The sequence below is a fragment of the Brachycentrus maculatus genome, unplaced genomic scaffold (genome assembly GCF_059751285.1).
Source record: "Brachycentrus maculatus isolate JH-2025_06_01 unplaced genomic scaffold, ASM5975128v1 h1tg000147l, whole genome shotgun sequence".
NCBI lineage: Eukaryota > Metazoa > Arthropoda > Insecta > Trichoptera > Brachycentridae > Brachycentrus > Brachycentrus maculatus.
This window is the reverse complement of record NW_028280900.1, coordinates 557516-580379: the sequence shown is the minus strand read 5'-3', so window position 1 is coordinate 580379 and position 22864 is coordinate 557516. Positions and strand designations below refer to the sequence as shown.

Here is a 22864-nt window from a genome sequence, read left to right as displayed (position 1 = left end):
CAACCATGATCAAATTCTTCTAACCCTTATCTGCACCCCAATGGTGCATTGGAAGGAATGCATTTCTTGTCATGTTTAAGTGAATCATCTTGCTACTGATAAATAACTGTATGACTTATTAATGATTTTTTTTATTTGATTATCATTCCAGCAAAGGGATAACTACATCAGGTCGGTGAAGCTTCTACCCGATGGCAGAACCCTGATAGTGGGAGGAGAAGCATCCAACCTGTCCATCTGGGATCTGGCCAGCCCCACTCCTCGCATCAAGGCGGAGCTCACGTCCAGCGCGCCAGCGTGCTATGCACTTGCCATCAGCCCCGACTCAAAGGTGAGAACATCTTATTACTGTATGTCGCGAGAGTGAACCTTAATGAAGAGCGTGAACCGTAGCGACGAGAGTGAACCGTAAGGACGAGACTGAACTGTAGGAACGAGAGTGAACCGCAGTGACGAGACTGAATCGAAAGTACGAGACTGAACCGCAGCGACGAGAGTGAACCGTAGCAGCAAGAGTGAATGAAAATGGCTGGTTTCTTCAATCAAATGCAATGATATAATCATTTTCTCCTCATCATTCATCATCCACTCTGTGTAATACCACTTAAAAACTCTCCTTCACGACTACCGATTTTAGAATAAACATTGTATCAGGTCATCTGTAGGCTCTACAGTTGCAGCTGCAGAGTCTACAGTTGACCTGATGATGGGATGGTAGCGTTTTTAAGTGGTATTACACAAAGTAAACGATGAATGATAAGGAGTGTGTTATAACACCACATTGTTTGTGGGGAATGCTTAAAAGCATCTTTTACATACTGGTAGAGAACGGGAGACGCTTAAAAGCATTATATTTGCTTACTTTTGGTACAGCGGGAGAGACGTCAAAAAAAATATTTTAAAGATGGCAATTAGGTTTGCCGTAACTTGTGATTAGTATACTGAGGGTCGGGCGGCAGACTATCTGAGTACAATTAGGGTCGGGGTTGATGAAAAAACCGTCTGACAAGAATGTTATACCTAAATTATTTAAGCAACTAGTTTGGTAGAGCTGGTGCAAACAGATGAGCAAGACTGATCACCTTTCCTCCATAGAATCAACGATAAAGATTACAGTGCGTCAATATAAATGCAGTGCCCTATACATTATTGGGTGCGTATATAGGTTAGGAGAAGAAGAATATATATCGCTCACTCCTTTCAAGAACGTCATAAATCAAAAACTTGATTTTTCAGCAGAACGTTTTTAAAGTTTAAAAATATAACACAATGCATTAAAAATAAATATAAATTGAAAATTGACAATTTTTGATTTATGATGTTCTTGAAAGGAGTGAGCGATATATGAAATTTGGAGCTTTCACAAAATTCACGCGTGTGTTATTTATAAATTTCAGGTATGCTTCAGCTGTTGTTCGGATGGAAACATCGCAGTGTGGGACCTGCACAACCAGACCCTCGTCAGACAGTTCCAGGGTCACACGGACGGAGCCAGCTGTATCGACATATCGGCTGACGGCACCAAACTCTGGACTGGAGGTCTCGACAACACAGTCAGGTAATTGATAATTAATTTTATTTATTTTTTTTACAAAAATGTTAATAATCCTCGCCTGTGTCACCGGGCGGGAGTCCGCTTGTGCCCGCATCGGCGTGGCCAGGGTGGAGGCGCCTTTCCCTCGCGAACTTCTCCCAGCTGGACCAGGAGGGCGCGGTCTGGAGCATGGAGGGGACCATCTCCATCGGGGAAACTCGGGTCCTACCGAGAGACTCTTCCAGCGCAGAGTTGAACGCGTTGCGTACGTCGAGCGCCACTAGCACAGTATGTCGGCTCCTCTTGACGCTTCCCCCGAAGCCCCCGCGAACTTGTGCCACCACCTGGGTCACGGCGTCGATCGTTGACCGGACTGGCCGAAACCCATACTGTTGTGGGCACAGTTTCGCCTTGAGGCACGGTTGCAGCATCTGGAGGATTAGCCTCTCGAGTACTTTTCCCAGGCCGTCCAGCATACAGAAGGGTCTGTATGCTGTCGGCCTCCGCAGCTTGGCGGCTTTGGAAATCAGTACAAGCTTTTTGTGTTTCCATGCTGCACGGAAACTGCCCCCAATGAGGTACTTGTTGAACATGCTCAGGAGAAGCCCCGGGAATTTCTCCGCGACTGTCCGTATCACCTCGTTCGGAATGCCGTCGGGTCCTGGTGCCTTGCCGTTTTCAACCACCCGGCCGCCAGGGACAGCTCCGCCCGGGTGAAAGGAAGCGGCTGAGTGGACCCCCCCCTGAGCGCTGCTCGTGCGCCATTCCCTCGAGCCATGGTCAGGGAAGAGTTTCCCCACTTCCTCCCTCACATTCTCCGATTTGCTAAGGAACGGGTCAAAAATGCAGCCCCCAGTTTCTGCCGCACAAGCTTGTACGGCAGTCCCCACGAGTCCTCGTCTATTAGCCTGCACAGCTCCAACCAGCCTTGATAGCCTTCTTTAGGGTGTTCTTGGCCGCTTTATACAGGGCCCTCCTGTCTTAGTCTTCAGACCGTTGCTGCGATCTCCTGCTGGTGGCGAGGCACTCCCATCGGAGGCCGGCTATGGTGTCGTTCGCCAATAAACCTGCCTCCCACGAGAGCCGCCCTTTCGCCTTGGCATGGAGGCGTCGCAGCCTCTGGTAATAGCTTCTGTAACCTTGGCCACCGTCTCTCCCACGGAGTCGTCCGGAAGTGCTTCGGCGCTATCCGCGATGGCCTCGCACATAGCGTCCAACTGGAGCTGTTTGACTCTCCATCCGACTGGGGGAGAGTCAATCCTATCGTTGCTATTGGCGTCTGTTCGAAGGCAATGTAGCGGTTGCACACTCGCCGAGTATACCTCGGTAACTCTCCACCCCTCCACTCTGCCAATCGTCGTCTCGTCCGCAAAGGTGACGTCGATTGTTGAGGTCACGTCGTCGTGGAGAGCCTCCAACTGCTCCTCAAACGTCTGGATCGTGGCATTTGGGGAGCAGTAGCAGGAATACAACCTGATGTAAAATAATATCTGCTGTAATTATATTAATCATTCCCTTATTAATTAATTCAAATTTCTAACTATTCACGTGTTTTTTTTCAGATCCTGGGATTTGAGAGAAGGAAGGCAATTACAGCAACACGATTTCAGTTCGCAAATATTCTCCTTAGGATATTGTCCAACAGGTAATAAATTGGTTTTGTAAATAAGAACTTTTTCCTCAAAATACTCATATATACTTCTTCTAGAATAACATTCTAACAAAAACGATTGAAAATAAATGTGTTGTATACTTGTCTAAGACCGAAATTCCATGAATAAAAAGGAATTCATTATTATTTATTTTCTCAGCATAGTTTCTGAGCAGGATTCACTGCAATTCCTCGATCCGGTGAGATTGACATTCGTAGGGTAAAATCGAACATGATGGTGAAAAGAAACGGGGCTAGTACACAGCCTTGCTTCACCCAAAGGGATCACTGCACACATCATCTATTCTTCATGTGTACTAGCCCCGTTTCTCTTCATCATCATGTTCGACTTCATTCTATGAATGTTAATCTAACTGGATCAAAGAATTGCAGTGAGTCCTGCTCAGACTATGCGATTTAGAATATGGGGACAATGCAGTTCTATTAGAAACATCGATCAGAGCCCTGCAAGATACAATTGACTCTCTCCAAATAAACTTGGCTCGGTTAGGCCTATGACTGAATGCCGAAAAGACCAATGTCATGCGGAACATTTTACTTGTGAGGGACGAGCGCTCGTTCGAGTCAACACCTTCAGATACCTTGGAACACTCATGGTGGATGATGGTAGTGTCCAGAAGGAACTGAACGTATGGCTCGGAATGGAAGGAGCCATATTCAATAAAATGCGCAATGTCTGGGACCACTGATTTATTGATTTATGTGATTTATTGATGAATGTTAGAAAATCCAAAATCATGGTTTTTGAAAGAGATGAATGTAGATCTGAGTGTGAAATATTGGTAAATGGGGAGATTTTGGAACAGGTAGATGATTTCATATATTTGGGTAGTATGTTTTCTAGGGATGGAAAGATTGATAAAGACATAGAAAGGAGAGTGAATGCTGGGAACAGAGTGAATGGTGCACTAAAATCAGTTTTAGCAAATAAAAATCTATCAGCGGAAGCTAAACTGGCAGTACACAGTGGAGTTCTGGTTCCAACCCTTATGTATGGAAGCGAAGCATGGAGTTGGCAAAAGAAGGATGAAAGCAGACTGAATGCAGTCGAAATGCGATCCCTCAGACGAATGTGTGGCAAAACGATGTTTGATAGATGTTCGAATGATGAAATAAGGAAAGAATGTAAGGCTGGAGATAAGCATTATCGATAAAATAAAGAAAGGTGTGTTGAGATGGTTTGGACATGTGGAGCGTATGAGTGAAGAAAGAACGGTTAAACAAATTTATGAGGCGAATGTAGTTGGAAAAAGAAGCAGAGGACGACCGAGGAAAACTTGGCACAATCAGGTATGTCAAATACTTGAAAGCGGCCGGGTCAGGAGTCGTAATAATCGTCGGGTATGTATGAGGAGATGCATGAATGTAGAAGAGGCAAAGAATGTTTGCAAAGACAGAGTGGTGTGGCGTGATGGTTAGTTAGTTAGTTAGTTAGTTATGTCTGGGACCACTGCTTTACTCAATAAAAACCAAGTGTCGTCTCTTTAACGCCTGCATCCTTACAGTGCTGCTGTATGGGTCAGCAGTGCCACCCAAAGTTCAGAGCAAGAAACTGGCAAGTTTTGAAAGTAGGTGCCTGAGGCAAATACTGAGTGTAAAGTGGTATGACTTTGTCCGGAATGAGGATGTGAGGAGAAGAACCTTAAAGAAGAATTCTATAGGACACCTTGGAAAAAGATCTGTCAAATGAGATGTAGCAATAACCAGAACGGACTGTTATATAATTATTGTTATACGTCCTAAAAATGTGACTAAATGATCAATCTTATTTTTTTATATTACAGGAGAATGGTTGGCTGTTGGAATGGAGAATTCAAACGTTGAAGTATTACACGCTGTGAAGCCCGACAAGTACCAACTGCATCTCCACGAGAGCTGCGTCCTTAGTCTGCGCTTTGCATCCTGCGGGAAGTGGTTCGTCTCCACGGGCAAGGACAACCTGCTCAACGCCTGGAGAACGCCGTACGGTGCCAGCATATTCCAGGTAAATCAATCAATCTTCTACTTTTGTCAAAATCCTGTGGATTGGACTGCAGCAACAAATGTGACACCTCCTTCACCACTCTGGTCCATTTTGCGAATCGCTCTTCAGTTCCTCGTACGATGAACAGCCCATATCCTAGTTTAAGTCGCAAAGATATTTGCGGCGTGGTTGTCCTCTGGCGTTTGTTCCGCCCTCTATTATCAAGTGCAGGAAATCTTCCTGTTTCAACCCGTGACCGATCTATTTGGCACGTCACTTTGAGATAGTTGCGAGAAGGTGCTTTCTTTCTTTGATTATTCGTAGTACCTCTCTCCAGGATATCCCTAGCATTCCTGGCAATGCTAGGGGTGTCAATATACATATATAACTAATATAAAAATGTTTGTAACATACCTATCTTCAAGCCGTTTGGCTTGAAGATAGGTATTTGCCTCCATAGAAATAGAAATCCATAGAAATTATTGCATCATTTAACTTTTTGACAGCTACAACCCTGCTATCCATCTAAAACTAAAAAAAAACAAACTTTAAGAATGGTGTGCGTCATAGGTTACTTTGTATTTATAGAGATAAGGTGAACGCGATGTTATTAACAATTTTTTTGCGGTAAAAGTGTCTTTTATATACTGTTGGTAGAGAAGGAAAGACGCTTATAAGCGTTATATTTGCTTTTTTTGGTAGAGCGCAAGAAACATAAAACATTATACAAATCGGAATTGGGTTTGCGGTTACATGTTATTAGATTGCAACCCTAATTTCTATACTAATAAGGGTCAGGGTTAATGAAAAAACCGCCCGACAACAATGTTTTAGCACATTCACTGCGTATAAAATACTTAATGTCGTACAGGGAATCTGGAAATATGCTGATTTTTGAAAACATAACTTTGTTTAAAATCAAATTCTACTTTTTTAAACACCATATACAAGCTTATTTACTCTGTATTCTCAAAACACATGAAACCAGAAAGGAATCCTTATCAGGAGACGTTTTTGAGTACACTAAACATTTCAAATCGAACACCTATCGCTCATTCTGTATTTATTTTCAAGAGAATAATTCCTACCTTAATTTTCTATTTATGTCCACCTCCGTAGTGTAATGGTCAGCACGCTTGGCTACCGTTCTGGAGGTCTCGGGTTCGATTCCCAGGGGGGGTCAAATAAATATAAGTGATTTTTTCACTGTAATATTTATTTAATATTACCCTGGACTGGAACCTGAAGCGGAGGGCTGATCACCTTTCCTTCATGTGTAAATGATCGAGATAACACTGCGTTTATATGAAGCAGTTCCCTATGCACCATTGGGGTGCGGTAAGGGTTTATTATTATTTAATTTTCTATTTCTCTTTTGTTTTAGTCATTGAACTTATCTATTTACTTCTTAAAAGTGTCCATGTTTGATTCTGTTTCTGATTTTGCTATTTCTCTTATTTCCCAACAATTTGTAACCTAATAAAAATGATTTTTCATTTCAGTCTAAGGAATCTTCCTCAGTGCTCAGCTGTGATATTTCTGCGGACGACAAATACATCGTGACGGGATCAGGAGACAAGAAAGCAACAGTCTACGAAGTGATCTATTAAATAAATACCAATATTAAGTAATCATTGCACTTAACCAGTGATAAACTAGAATTTGTATTATGTGGGACATTTAGAGTTGTCTACTTAGAACACTAATGCAGTGCTTATTTTCGTTTCCGATAACAATTCAACCGACCGGGGAGTGAAGTATAATTCTATTTATCTATTAATAAGTGTTAAATGTTAAAATAGAAGTGGAACTCTGTAGAAAATGGATTTTCCCTAGTGAATTGTGTTAAAGTTTTGTTCAACCGACAATTGATTAATGTCGCTTCTTCGAGAACGCTTGTGTGGCAAATGGCGGACGGTGGACGGAATGTAACTGAGCATAAAAATGAAAATGTTAGAAATATACATTATATTATATGGAATATAATTCAGTGTCTTATTGTTTGACATTACATAGTGAATTTAGGAGATTTGTAAAAATATTTTATCTCAATTAAAGCTATTCTTTTACATACTTGTAAATCCTGTATAAAGTATTTTTATGAAGTAATGCAAATAACATGGATTGGATATTCATTAGTTTTTAAGTATCTCAAATTAGAAAATATTGTTATACTATTTTCAACGAGCGATATCAGTTTATAATTTTGTTTTTGTTTAACACGTTTGCCAACACTTTAAAAAAAAATATTACATATACCGGGGTAACTTGTTTATTTTTTAAATAATCATATAAAAACAACTCCCACGGGACTTGTTTCAATGTACCTTAATACAGGACTATCGTAAAATGTACAATGATAAAAAAAAACTCACATTTTACCTAAAATGTTTACTAAAAATATTTAAAAAACTAGTCCAATATGTGTTTTTTTTGAGAACTTTATATAAAATAGTCCGCCTCCATAGTGTAATGGTCAGCATGCTCGGCTACCGTTCTGGAGGTCCCGGGTTCGATTCCCAAGGGGGGTAAAATAAATATTAGTGATTTTTTCACTGTCATATTTATTCAATATTACCCTGGACTGGTACCTGAAGCGGAGGGCTGATCACCTTTCCTTCATGTGTAAACGATCAAGATAACACTGCGTTTATATGACGCAGTGCCCTATGCACCATTGAGGTGCGGATAAGGGTTTTATTATTATTATTATTATATAAAATACGAACACAAAATATCAGTAAAAAATTAAGATATATGCTATGTTGTCACTACATTCTTTACATGTGATGCCTCGGTGCTGCCTATAGATTGGATCTCCGTTGTAAATTGTACGAATGTCCCGTAATCTAGGTTTAAATTAGACACAATATCTTTTCCTACAATGATTAAAGAAAACACTTCATTTTTTACCACTTGAGTTTTATTATAGACTACATGTTTCAGAAGTTAAACTTCTATCATGATGTAAGTTTAACTTCTGAAACATGTAGTCTATAATAAAACTCAATTGGTAAAAAACGAAGCGTTTTCTTTAATCATTGTAACATGTCTTACCACAAAGTTAATGCCGAAACAATAAATAAAATATCTTTTCCTACTATAAAATTACATAACCTATAACCATCTTTCCATGTTCTTTGCCTGATGGCTATAGAGCTGTTATTTATCAAATGAGAACATTAAATTGCTATCACATTGAAAACTGTGAACGTGTTAAACAAAATTTTCACTAGAGTATAAGGAATAATAGTACATAAATAAGATCTTTTGTTGAGGTAACGAAATGTATATAGTACATAATCAATCCTCTTATCTTCTGGTTCTTTGTATGAATTTTATAGTGCCATTTCACATAACGCCTGTCTTTTAATTTTTTGGTACTTAAATCGTTTATTTTTTAATAGCAGTAATAAATAATAAGGATAAAAAATACATACATACTAAACTTTTCATTTCAAATGTGTTTTCTTTTATGCAACATACAGCTAAAGATGCTGACAAATTTTAACTTGATCATATTTTATATCCGATTCTCAATTCTTTACGAATCCACCATTCATGGTTTTTCAGTTTTAACTAAAAACTAACTAACCATCACGCCGCTTCTCCGCAGGGGTAGGCAGAGAGAATAGAGCGCCACACCACTCTGTCCTTGCAAACATTCTTCGCCTCTTCCACGTTCATGCATCTCCTCATACATACCCGCCGATTGTTACGACTCCTATAACCTGACCACTTTCAAGTATTTGGCATACCTGATCGTGCCATGTTTTTCTCGGTCTTCCTCTGCTTCTTTTCCCGCTAACATTCGCCTCATAAATTTGTTTTACCGTTCTTTCCTCACTCATTCGTTCTACATGTCCAAACCATCTCAACACACCTTTCTTAATTTTATCGATAATGCTTATCTCAGCTTTGCATTCCTTCCTTATTCAGTTTTAAGTAAAATAGGAAATTTTTTATATGGGGACTCATGTTCAAAAATGTAAGTGACATTGTGAAACTTTGCTCCCGTGTCTATGGCAATTCTCTACCAGAAAGAGCAGTATGTTTAATGTAAGTGTATGACTGCATAGATTGGTCGTTAGACTTCATGTTTCACAAATCTTACAGCATTGACATCATCACGCCATAGGGCTGTTTTTGGGTACATTGAGGTTTGTATTCAACATCCCTCTAAATTAGGTATGAATACTAAAAAAAATAATTGATAAGCGTGTCAGTCTGTTTAAGAGGGTATGGGAGGAATATCGTTTAAACAATTTTCTTTGCATGTGTATCGAAAAACATCTTATCATGACACACTGCATACCGCTATTATGCACTGTTGCTAATACAGATCATATCACCACACGTGATGACATCCGATTTGTTTATATTCACACCATTTGAAATGAATCAAGTATAATCCTTTATTTCTTTTTTTTACAAGTAATATGTTGGCTTATAAAAAATACATCTTTATTGTTAATTATTTTTTAAATTTTGGATAAAAGAGGATATTATTTTCAAGTTCTCTTAGCATTCCTTATATTATATACTTAAATTATAATGCATTTATCTGATCACAACGTTCTCAAAATGATTACTTATTATAAAGGAAATTCAATAGATACGCTTTTTTTAATTTTGTTATTCAGATACATAACAAATATAAAATGTTAATCCTAGTTTTAAGAAAGTTGTAAATTTTGTATATTGTTGATGTTGTGAAATTGTACGTATTTTTGAAACCATGACAATTATTACAACAACGCTTTGGCAACCCGTAGTGTATTTATTTGGAAAATGTGATTGTATCTACTTTGCCTATCATTTATGGCCTAAGTACGTTAAAGTAGCGAATCAATTTTTATACAAGTGTACCATTTTTATATATCGGCATTGTGCGTACGGTGCCTCAGTCTCGCATTTGCTACTGTCAAAATAGGTATAAATTATCGACACTCTTTTAAGCAAATTGTAGAGTAAATGAATTTTGCACATTTTTGTATCCTACTTCATCATTTTGTATGTGATTTAATTTTACATTTTATGTTCTGATTTTGTACCATATAGTCTTGGATAATATAAAATTGACTGAATCACAATACATGTTGTCCTCTAGGTAAAGTTCTCGTAGTTCCCTAGAATTTGAGATAATATAGTATTGTGTCTAATGCATAATTGTTCCTATGCTTACGAAAAAAATGTTTGAATCATTGAGAATAAACACTTCAAAAATAATTGACCTTGTTTAATTTTATTTAACCATTTTTCCCCTCCAACAGGTTGTTGGTATTATGTAAAAGTTCCGGATCCTGGTGATGGAAACCATTAGAATGGAAACATGATATATCCCGTGTAGGATGAAGAAACCGAATTCGAAGAAAAAAAAAATTTTTTTGAAAAAAAAAACATTTGTTAATTTGAAAATTATCAAATGTTTGTATTAAAAAGGGAAACAGATTTTTTGTTAAGAAGTAAAATTTGAATCATTGTCATGATGTCAAATGTCTTTGAGCATTTGTGGATTTGCAGTATTTTTGAAATAGTTGAAAAAGCAATAGAATTCAATAAGACAGCTTACCTCTGCTTTGTAGATCTTACTAAAGCATTCTATAGACAGATTAAAGGATGTCATTGAAATTCTCGATGAAAATGAAATACCCTATATGTAATAATATCAGTTATAGCAAATAAACACCTATCAGCGGAAGCTCAACTGGCAGTGCACAACGGAGTCCTGGTTCCAACTCTAATGTATGGAAGTGAAACATGGAGTTGGCAAAAGAAGGATGAAAGTAGACTTAATGCAGTCGAAATGCGATCTCTCAGAAGAATGTGTGACAAAACGATGTATGATAGATGTTCGAATAGTGAAATAAGGAAGGAATGCAAATCTAAGATAACCATTATCAATAAAATTAAGAAAGGTGCGTTAAGATGGTTTGGACATGTGGAACGAATGAGTGAGGAAAGAACGGTAAAACAAATTTATGAGGCAAATGTAATTGGAAAAAGGAGCCGAGAAAGACCGAGAAAAACATGGCACGATCAGGTATGCCAAATACTTGAAAGTGGTCAGGTAAGGAGTGGTAGTAATCGGCGGATATGTATGAGGAGATGCATGAACAAGGAAGAGGCGAAGAATGTTTGCAAAGACAGAGTGGTGTGGCGTTCTATTCTCTGCCTGAATGAATAGAACGCAATGAATGAAAAGATGGTTAGTTAGTTAGTTAGTTATAAAATATCTAAACACCAACAGCTACACAAGGATCAAAGCAGATGGCAAACACTCACAAGTTCAGTTCCCACTCCAGTTGGAATCAGACAAGGAGACAGCCTCAGCCCATTTCTTTTCAATTTAATTATGGACAAATTGATAGAAGAGGTTGTCAATATGAACCTGGGCTACTGACTGGGCGGGAAAAGAATCAGCAATATCTGCTATGCTGATGATGCCGTCATTATAGCAGAATCCGAAGATGACCTCCAAAGAATGCTTCTTAAACTCCACTTGACATCGGAAAAGTTCAACATGATGATATCCATTGATAAGACATAAAGCATGACCACTTCAAAGAGTCCAGTTAGATGCAAATTAGTTGTAAACAACAGAACCGTTGAACAGGTGATGAAATTCAAATATCTTGGAATTGACATCAGTAGCTACGGTGATCTATATGGTGAGACTCAGAAACAAATAAGCAAGGCTGCAGTTATATCCGGATGTCTCAGAAACTCGGTGTTGAGGAACAAACACATGAGAATAGAAAGTAAAATGAAAATATACAAAACATGTGTTCGAACAATAGCCACTTATGGAATTGAGGCAAGAGCAGATACTTCCAGAACAAAATCTCGACTTCGAACCTCCGAGATGAAGACTCTCCGATCCATAACCGGAAACACATTGCGAGACCGAGTAAGAAACACCGACATCCGGAGCATGTGTAAGACAGAGGATATCATGAGGCGGGGATGACAACGAAGGTGATACTGGAATGAATATATAAACAGAATGTCAGAAGACAGACTTCCACGTATCGCCCTTCAAGATAATCCTGAAGGATGCAGATCCCCAGGCAGACCTTCGAAAAGATGGAAAGACAGCTGGGAGTCAACATCCCAAGAGCGACATGCGGAGGCACAAACAGATCCCTAGGATCTACAAAAAGAAGAAGAAGAAGAGCAGTTTTTTATTGAATGGGCTTTATAAACAATACTCAATTATGACAAGTTGCTTTCTAAACTTATAAGTTAACAATAGTTAACAAATTTCGGATGGGTGTTTTTTACGCCTGCTGACCACTTGCGACGGGATTTGATAATTATGTCTGTATAGTTAAGACCTTAACAAAGAGATTGTACTTTCTTCTTTTCTGACTTTGAAATGAGGCCGGCGCAGAAGGCAAAAATACCCTTCCCATCCTTAAGCATCAATCGACCCAACCAGCAGAAATACTATTTTTATGTCTAAAGAAATAAAATATAATATAAACATTAAAAAAGGACTTAATATAAGGAAATTTTTTAAAGGTAGATTCAATATAAGAGTTAAAATAAAGTTTAATTATTTTCTTTTGATGTGTAAAAAATAAACATTAATTTAAATGAAATTAATTGACTTGAGCGAGTTTATTGCTCTTTAATTTTTCTACACACTAAAGAATTTAACGAGAGTCCATTTATTTTTTAATTTTCTGTAGAGGGTAAGGAGACAATACAAAATCACTTGCAAACGAGTGAAGGCTTATAAAAAAGGAGACAGTACATTGTCTTTTTTGCTATCTTCCAATGGACTCGAAGGACACTTTCAAAGTTTATTAAATATACTCTTAGGAATCTAGGTATACATAAAATTAGGTACATATCATAAACAAAGGATGGAATCTGGTATGTATTGACATTTTTTAATAATTCAATAATGTACTATAGTTTTAAGTACCTACTATAACACTTTGGGATTACAGAAAGATAACATGATTTGAAGGCATGGCCTAGGTGACGTTGTATGTGATAGAAGGACCTACAATCTAAGGATGAGGAGAGCTGACCCAAATATTAGGATTTGTTCTATATACTGCCAGGGTTTTGGAAAATAACTGTGTGCTGAGAACTCTTTATAATTCCTTGGTGCGAAGTAGACTCGAGAGTTGCTCGATGATTTGGGGACCACATGAGCTTAAAGTACTCTCTTATGGTAAAAAAAGTACAAAAGAAGTTTCTGAGGTAGGTATGTATTGCTACATGAGAGAGTATGGGTATTAATTATCCTTGGCTCTACCCGACCAAGTGTCTCTAGGGTATGCCAATACAAAAGTTTATAGACTAGAAGTAATGTGTACTTGATAACGCATTTTTATAGATTGTTGCGCGGTGTGATTGATAATCATGAAATTATCCGGAGCATTAGTCTTTATGTTCTTAATAGTTATCTAAAACAGCTTTGGCGTATAATGTTTCACATTCCTATATACAGGACCAACCTGCTGATAGTTATGCCTGTAGGAAGAGCTATCGCTATGCTGAACAATATTATGTCGGATATTGATCTGTTCCACGTGTATGACGTGGTTTTCTGAAACGGGATTCTTTACATCTTTTGCCGTAAGTATGGTCCCGCTTGTAATTAAAGCCCGGCGACATTTATATCCAAAATGGGACTTGTACTGACATCTGTGGTTGTATTTGAACAATATAATCATAAATCAAATCATGTCTACTGGTGTGAATATATGTTTTTCTAATTCAAGAAAATATGATGTTGCTTTTAGTATTGACTAAGTTATAAAATTATAAAAAAATTGAAAAAAAAACAAAAAAAATCACTCCCCAGATACAGTTGTATCCGCAGAAACTCACTCCCGGACAGGTTAACAAAAGTGTTCTTGCTTACTTTATAATTTTTGTATTGATATTCTTCTTCTTCTCCGTCTTATTCCTCATTGCTGAGGGTTGTGACCCTTGCAGAAGCAATGACTCTTCTCCAGTTATCCCTTAACTGCGCTGCACGTAGCGCTCCAACCACCGAGGTGCCTGCTGCTCCCTTAACTTGATCGGTCCATCGTGTGGGGGACTTCCTCTCCCTCTCTTTCCCTCCAGGCTACCGATTACAACTAGTCGTTCCAGGCTATCCTCGTTGCCACGCGCAACGTGTCCAAAGAACTGGAGAATCCGTCGGGTACAAATACTGGCCAGAGTCAAGCCATCCAAGCGTAGTTCCTGGCGAATGGACTCATTGGTGCGTCTAGCTGTCCATGGAATTCGTAGCATGCGCCTCCAACACCACATTTTGAAGGCATCAATTTTTCTCCTTTCTGCTGCTTTTATGGTCCATGTTTCAGCAGCATAGAGAAAAATGGAGTGGACCAAGCTCCTAACAAGCTTCATCTTAGTGTTGTTACTCACACCCCGGTCTTTCCAGATTTTGTCTAGCTTAGACATGGCACTTTTGGCGATGGCGATACGACGTCTAAACTCTCCTTCTCAAGTTCCTTCATTGTTGATTTGAGATCCAAGGAACTGGAACTCGTTAATTATCTCTAAACCTTCGAGCGAGTTCCTGAGATCACCAAACTTCTTAAATCGATCTATGATCATGATCTTGGTCTTGCTCTGGTTAATCTCTAGTCCCAGTGCCTTGCTCTCAATCTCTACTCGTTTAAGGAGATCTACCATCTCTTTTGGGTCTTTGGCCAAAAGTGTTGTGTCGTCCGCATATCGTATATTGGACAGCTTTACGCCACCAATGTACATTCCTCCATTCCATTCGTAGAGAGCCCTGCGCATTATGTGTTCCCCATAGATGTTAAACAGGTCAGGGGAGAGTATGTATCCCCGTCTTACACCTTTCTCAGTGGGGAAACTTGTAGTGTTTATGCCATTGATTCTTACGATTGCCTTACTTTGGGCATAAAGTCCATGGATGAGTTTTAGCAAATGGGATGGGACTGCCATCTCCATGAGTACTTTCCATAGATGTTCCCACTTCACGCAATCGAAAGCTTTCTTGTAATCGATAAAGCATAAAACCGTTAGCGTCAGGAACTCTCGACTTTTTTCGATCACTTGGTGGATATTGAGGATCTGCTCTCTTGTTCCTCATCCTTTCACAAAACCAGCTTGTTTGTTTGGTATTTGCCATCCAATATAACTGTGTAAACGTACTCTTAGAACATATAGCAATATCTTGCTGGTGTGAGAGATAAGTGCTATTGTCCTATAGTTTTCACATTTTTTGGATGAGCTTTTTTTGTGAAGATGAATGAAAACAGATTCTGCCCATTCCTGAGGCCATGTTCCCGTTCTCCATATGAGGTTGCAGAGATCCAGCACTGTTTTTATGCCCTTATCCCCTAGTTCCTTTAGAAGCTCGGCCTGTATGCAGTCATTGCTGGGGGACTTGTTGCATTTTAGTTTTTTCAGTGCATCTCGAACACTTTTTCCAAAATGTCGGGTTCCATGGTTTGACTCTCAAAGGAAGGACTTCCTGCTGTTGAGGTCTTGGCATATAGTCTGGAGCAGTAACCTCGCCATCTCTCTAAGACGCTACCAATGTCTGTCAGAAAACTTCCATTGTGGTCCTGTATTGCCCATGTCTGAGGTTTGAAAGTACGGGTTAAGAGTTTGACATTTTGGAAGAGATCCTTTGTTGTGATGTTATTCGCTTTATCTTCTATCTCACCACAGATATCCGAAATTTGTTTATTTTTGTCTCATCGGCTATGCCTTTGTATCTCTTTATTGAGCCTAGAGTATTCTTGTCTCGCTTCTGCTGATGAGGTTCCTTTTACTCTCATTGCTTTCCGCTTTGATATCATATCCCATGTGGGGTCTGATATCCAAGATTTCCTCTTTTCGTTTCTCGGCTCCTGATACTTCTTTGCAGTCTTGACAATTTTCTCTTTGAGACTGTTCCAACGCTGTTCGACATTTTCAGAGGAGTTTACGTTGAAATCAGCGTCTTGTTTCCTGATCCCTGTGCCAAAGCTTTTAATTGCTAGCTCATTGAGGTTAAAAGTTTTCAACCCATCCCTTTTTATAATTTTGAACTTGGCTCTGTTTTTTGCAATCAGCAGATTATGATCAGAGCCGCAATCTGCACCAGGATAAGTTTTAACATTACTTACCGATGACCTCCAGCGGGTATTTATCATGATGTAATCAATCTGGTTGCGACATCTATCATCCGGTGATATCTATGTGTATAAGCGTCTGATATGCTGTTTAAACCAAGTATTCATGATTGTCATTTTTTCTTCAATAGCAAATTGGATCAAACGTTCACCTCTATCATTTTGGGTACCAATTCCATAATGGCCAACTCCACCTTCAAGGTAACTGTTTGATCTGACTTTTGCATTGAGATCTCAAATAACCATTGTTATTTCTTTATTGGGTATTTGAGCCAGCGATTCTTTGAGAGCAGAATAGAAAAGATCAATAACTTCATCCGGAGGATCGGCAGTCGGTGTATACACTTGTACAATATTCATTTTGCAGGGTTGAGTGTTCAGTTTGATGTGGATCATTCTGTCATTAATGGGTTTATATCCAATGACAGACTTACTTAACTGAGATGTTTAAATTACTGCTACCCCACTAAATGTTGCATTTGCTTTGCCTGAGAAGTATTTTATATTACCGTTTGCTGTTGTTAAGTGTCCATTTTCGGTTCAATATGTTTCTGAGACTCCTAATATGTATATGTTATGGTTGGTCATTTCTATTTCTAGAATATCCGTCTTTCCTGGCAGGCGTAATTCTCTGACATTCCAGGTGCCAACTCTGTGTGTATTACGCACGGATATTATTGTATTGGAATTAGCTTCACCAGTCGCACATCTCCCACATGGTGCCTGGTGGTGCGTCACACCGATGTGCCCGGTCACCGATTTCCCACCTTGGGGCCTGGACCCCCAGAGGCACCGGATGTCAACCGGATCACTCGACGGCCTTCCTATTTATTTGCTTACTTTCATTGGGTTGTCTTGGGATAGTACATAGTGCAGTGGTTTCCTGTTGCCTTTTGCACCGCAGTACTCCAGTCGTTTAGGCTGTTGCAGCTGCGCCTGGAGTAATCTATTGGGCAACCGTTCTGGCATCCATTGTCTCCGCTCGCTTCCAGTTCTGATGGGTACTGCTGCGCTCCATCAGTGCAGTAGCCCATCTAACTCGGGCTGTGGATGCCGGCTGTCCAGTTACCTGGCAGCCACCATCCTTAGGTACACGGCCTGCACCGGGACCATCCAGGGAGCTCTTCGCCAGTTCAGTACTGATGTGAGCCCTCCAGACCCCCGTCTCCCGTCTGCTCACCTACCCAGGCTTCCAAAGGGGTTGGTTACCGCAATCTCTTCCTGGGTTGCTAGGTTTAACAGGGTTCACCACGGGTAGGTGGGAGTGGAGTTGATGCAGAGAGGCTAGTATGTACACAACTTGTATAGTTACATTGTATTGCGCATCTGCATCCACGAATCCCGTATTGATAAATACGCTTTTAATTTTAGTTTGTAATGTATATGATAATTTTCACGGAATAAATTGAATTGAATAGTTTGCAAAGACGATAAGTTGGAATGGAGTATTTTTTTTAAATTACCTAACGTCCAAGTGACTCTGAAATCTAGCTACGGCTTATGCAACACCACTTATCGTGACCCTACTCAGGCCTCAACTTTTTAAGTTTTATAGCCTATAGCCTACTCGTGAGTTAACTTACTCTTTATGTTTAAAGTTACGACAATTTCATGTAATTCATGAGTGAAAATTCTAGGCAAAAACACTTATCTCTATCTCGCTATCTCGCTAGAGGCATGGAATGGAGTCTGGAAGAAAGAATACTTTTAAATAATATAACATAGGTAGGACCCTTTAGTATTTTTACTCTATGTCATAAATTTATACATAGAAAAAATCAAAAGCATTATCTATTTAATGTGTAGTCTATGGTTTGTTCTATGAATTTGATTCAAAATTCAATTTTTTGTTTTCGGGCAGTTCGGTCGTTTGAATAATTAATACAAAGGGAAAGGATGAGTATATCTTTAAAATATTTTTCGATTTCTGTCCGATATTAGATGAAAAAATATCCTTTTATTTTTTAAATGTTGAACTCACGTCTTACCTATATGAAAGATTGTAGAAATTGACAGGTGACAGTTAAAGACGATTTGAGTTTTTTGACTGTTTAGCCGGCAGTTGGTTATCTTAAAAAACCCAGCAGACAGCAGTAGTTAGTTCATTATTTAATTATTTTATTTTCAGAAATTTCTAGATGACCTCTCTCCAGAACCCGTCAAAGAGCATTGCAGATAATGCCTTGAAGAGATTAGTTTGTGTTAATTTCCCAAATGCGAAAAAGTGAACTTTGCGGCATTGATTATGGAACTTACTTCAATACAAATTGGAAATTGATGGTTCGAGAACACTGTCTGCCTTGTTCTGCAAGTCTTCGGAGATTAGTGGACTTCAAGCTCATGTGCATTTTAAGTAATGAAACGCTGAATGCATTAGATATGCAAAATTTGGGTGTAGTCATCGAATCAAAAAGAAAGAAAAATAACCCAAGTTTGATTTGCAAAACAGAAAGTAATTACCTCATACAACTAAACGAATATGAAGATGATTGATTACAAATTTAATAATTGAGTATATCACTGTGATTAGATTGTTATTATTTATTAATTTGGCATTTACTTGTGGAAAAACATGATCATAAAAAAAACACTTGTGTCAGAGCACTTTTGAGTTTATTAATGTAAACACTAAAATGACTATTTTATTTATTGTTTCGGCATTAACTTTGTGGTAAGACATGTTACAATGATTAAAGAAAACACTTCGTTTTTTACCACTTGAGTTTTATTATAGACTACATGTTTCAGAAGTTAAACTTCCATCATTCAGGTCTGTATAATAACATGTATAATAGTTATTATACAGACCTGAATGATGGAAGTTTAACTTCTGAAACATGTAGTCTATAATAAAACTCAAGTGGTAAAAAACCAAGTGTATTCTTTAATTACTAAAATGACTAGCTTAGTGTATTAAAAATGTTCTCGAAACTAGACATGTTTATATCAATAAACTTTAAAATGGTCTTAAATAAGTGTTGTATTTTTTTATTTAAAAGTAACTAGGGTCAATTTAGAATGCAACTCAAATTTCTAAACTTTAAAGGTCACTATTAAAATTTGTAAAATATAAATAAAACACTTGTTTTTTACAACTTGAGTATTATATTTTTACGACTAGTTTCAAAAGCAATAAATACTTAAATCTACGGGTATTAATACAAGTAGTTTATCTTTATAAACAGTTTATATCGAATCCCATAGATGGAAGCATCTGTAGCTTACGAAACTAGTTGTAACCATATAATACTCAAGTGGTAAAAAAACAAGTGCTTTATTGATAACTTAATAATGTTTTACCATAAAGTCAATCCCAAAACAATAATAATAAATAATAATAAAACCCTTATCCGCACCCCAATGGTGCATAGGGCACTGCGTCATATAAACACAGTGTTATCTTGATCGTTTACACATGAAGGAAAGGTGATCCGCCCTCCGCTTCAGGTACCAGTCCAGGGTAATATTGAATAAATATGACAGTGAAAAAATCACTTATATTTATTTTACCCCCCTTGGGAATCGAACCCGGGACCTCCAGAACGGTAGCCGAGCGTGCTGACCATTACACTACGGAGGCGAGACTATCCCGAAACAATACATAATCTAAAATTTAAAGTGTGTTTTTCAAGAGTTAAAGAGAGAAAGAGAAGAGAAGAGAAAGAGAGAAAAATTAATTACTCATTTTTCTTCGTCTAACCCTTACAACAACACACCTAATTGCGCATAGGGCACTGCATCGTATTGACACAGTGTCATCTTGATTGTTACTTACATGAAGGTAAGGTGATCTCATTAAGGTGGAGACTGACCGGAGCATTTCTTCGTAGCATAACGTCGTAACATCGCTTGCGGCGAGCATCAGCGAGCATCCGAAACTATAGACGGAGCGCTCGGCTCGCTGTACTGACTATACGAATGGTCACATCGTAACGTGTTACGTTACAACCAAATGGCTCCAGTCAGTCACCACCTTTAGGGACCAGTCCAGGGTAATATTAAATAATTATCAGAGTGTAAAATTACTAATATTTATTTTCAACCCCCCCCCTGAGCATTGAACACGGGACCTCCAACGCGGTAGCTAAATACGCTAACCATTACACTACGGAGGCGGACTTTATACTATGCCACCATTACATTGTCCGCCTCCATAGTGTAATGGTCACCACGCTTGGCTACATTTCTGGAGCAGGTTCGATTCCCAGGGAGGGACATTTATTCAATATTACCCGGGACTGGTAAGTACCAGTCACCTCAGGTGAGGTGGAGGGCTGATCACCTTTCCTTCATGTGTTAACGATCAACACTGCGTTTATATGATGTAGTGCCCTATGCACCATTGGGGTGTGGATAAGGGCTTGAAGAAGATGAAGAAGACACTACATTTAGACATTAGACTATGCTTACCATTACACTAGTTATCAAGGAGACAAAAATTATAAAATAAAATATGTCACTTAACTTAATTATAATGTCTTAATTTTAACAATAAAAATGAAAATAGTATTTTCTGGCGTTTCTCATGTGTGTGATTATAATCCAGGATTCGGATCTCACATACTAACATAAGAGTTTCTGCTTAATAAAAAGCTTCTTTACATCTCACCAATAGATGTCTCTAGTGAAGTTCTAGTGATTCAAGAACAAGGTTTCTAAATTGGTTCATATATATATATATAGAACTTCCAAGAATTTGAGTATAGTGTTTGTCAATAATGGGTAGAATTGGTGAATGTTACACGTGTGTAAAGTGATCACTTAAACCAGCCTATGACGGTCGTCAGCCCCGTAAATGCCCAGACTTCCATATTTTTCTTCATCTTTGATGATATGTCAAAAAATTATAATGTCTACCGGTTTCGAAGCTTACCCGTTCTTTATCAAGACTGATTAATACTAAAACACTATCTACTAAAGAATATTCAAGATATTTTGACGGTTAGGGAAAGAAGCTTGGGTAGATCTCAAGTGGTTTTATTTTTTTTTGTGTTGATTGGCAGTCACAGTCGAAAGGGATCAGGGATGATGAGTGATTGGAAACATACTTAATAACGGACTTTTAGCAAAATCATTTACTTGTGTATTTATGAATAAAAACCCTCATCCGCACCCCAATGGTGCATAGGGCACTGTGTCATATAAACGCAGTGTTATCTTGATCGTTTACACATGAAGGAAAGGTGATCAGCCCTCCGCTTCAGGTACCAGTCCATGGTAATATTGAATAAATATTACAGTGAAAAAATCACTTATATTTATTTTACCCCCCTTGGGAATCGAACCCGAGACCTCCAGAACGGTAGCCGAGCGTGCTGACCATTACACTACGGAGGCGGACATAGGCGGACATGTGTATTTATTAGTTGTAAATTATTATTAATTGCCTTTTTAATTTCTAATATTTCTAGGTAATCTAATTTAAGTCCTCTATTGCACGTGTCCTATTGTCTCTATTGTCCGCCTCCGTAGTGTAATGGTCAGCATGCTCGGCTACCGTTCTGGAGGTCCCGGGTTCGATTCCCAGGGGGGTTTAATAAATATAAGTGATTTTTTCACTCTAATATTTATTCAATATTACACTGGACTGGTACCTGAAGCGGAGGGCTGATCACCTTTCCTTCATGTGTAATCGATCGAGATAACACTGCGTTTATATGAAGCAGTGCCCTATGCACCATTGGGGTGCGGTAAGGGTTTTATATTATTTATATATTGCATGTGTGTAATATATTTAGGCCTTTATTTTTATCAAATGAGTGATTGTTTTCTATTAAGTGATTGGGAAATTCAGTATAAAATTTGTCGCCTTAGCTCAACCCAGATTTACCATACATCTTTTTGTTAAAGATAAAGCTCTGTGTACGATTGTGAAGAATATCCCAAGAATTGTTTTGGTACTGGAGAATCGCAAGTTCACATAAAATCTCACTTCCTTGCTCTTGCATTCAGTCTTCTGAATGCTGTACATACGAGATCGGTTTGCCGTGCTAAGGGTTACATAAGATGTATTACAATTAACTCCATTCTGCGCCTCCATAGTGTAGTGGTTAGTGCGCTAGGCTACCATGCTGGAGGTCCCGGGTTCGATTCCCAAGATGGTCATAATAAATATTAGTGATTTTTCAGTCTAATATTTTTTTATATAATTAAAATGTAACTTTGTTTTAAAATCACTATAAAGTTATAAAATTTAATTATATAGTTATAAGATTTAATAGTAATTTTAAAACAAAGTTACATTTTAATTATAAAATGGAAAATCACAAAGTTAGTGCTTCAAATATAAACTACAATATTTATTTAATATGACCCTGGACTAGTCCGTGAAGCGCAGGAGTGATTATCTTGCATTCATATAAATAACGATCAAGATAAAACTGTGCGAATACGATGCAGTGCCCTATGCACCATTGGGCGTGGTGTTGTAAGGGTTGGACGAAGAAGAATAACTACTAAATTTTTAGTCACTCTTGAAAAACACACTTTAAATTTTTGTCATCACCTTGCCTTTGTGTAAGTAATAATCAAGATAACACTGCTTTTATTCAATGCAGTGCCCTATGCACTAT

General features: G+C 38.4%; 1 protein-coding gene across 2 annotated transcripts in view; it reads left to right on the top strand.

Annotated features, from left to right (window-relative positions):
• Positions 1–10398, top strand: part of LOC148308797 (protein groucho-like) — a 273991-nt gene extending 263593 nt beyond the window's left edge. For both annotated transcript variants that reach the window (XM_088261036.1, XM_088261037.1), the window contains exons 14-18: positions 152–331; positions 1398–1558; positions 3097–3179; positions 4991–5190; positions 6672–10398. In XM_088261036.1, coding sequence (XP_088117162.1) covers positions 152–331; positions 1398–1558; positions 3097–3179; positions 4991–5190; positions 6672–6779 — 732 coding nt within the window. In that variant the 3' untranslated portion in view covers positions 6780–10398. The remainder of the gene's footprint in view (positions 1–151; positions 332–1397; positions 1559–3096; positions 3180–4990; positions 5191–6671) is intronic.
• Positions 10399–22864: the final 12466 nt, after the last annotated feature.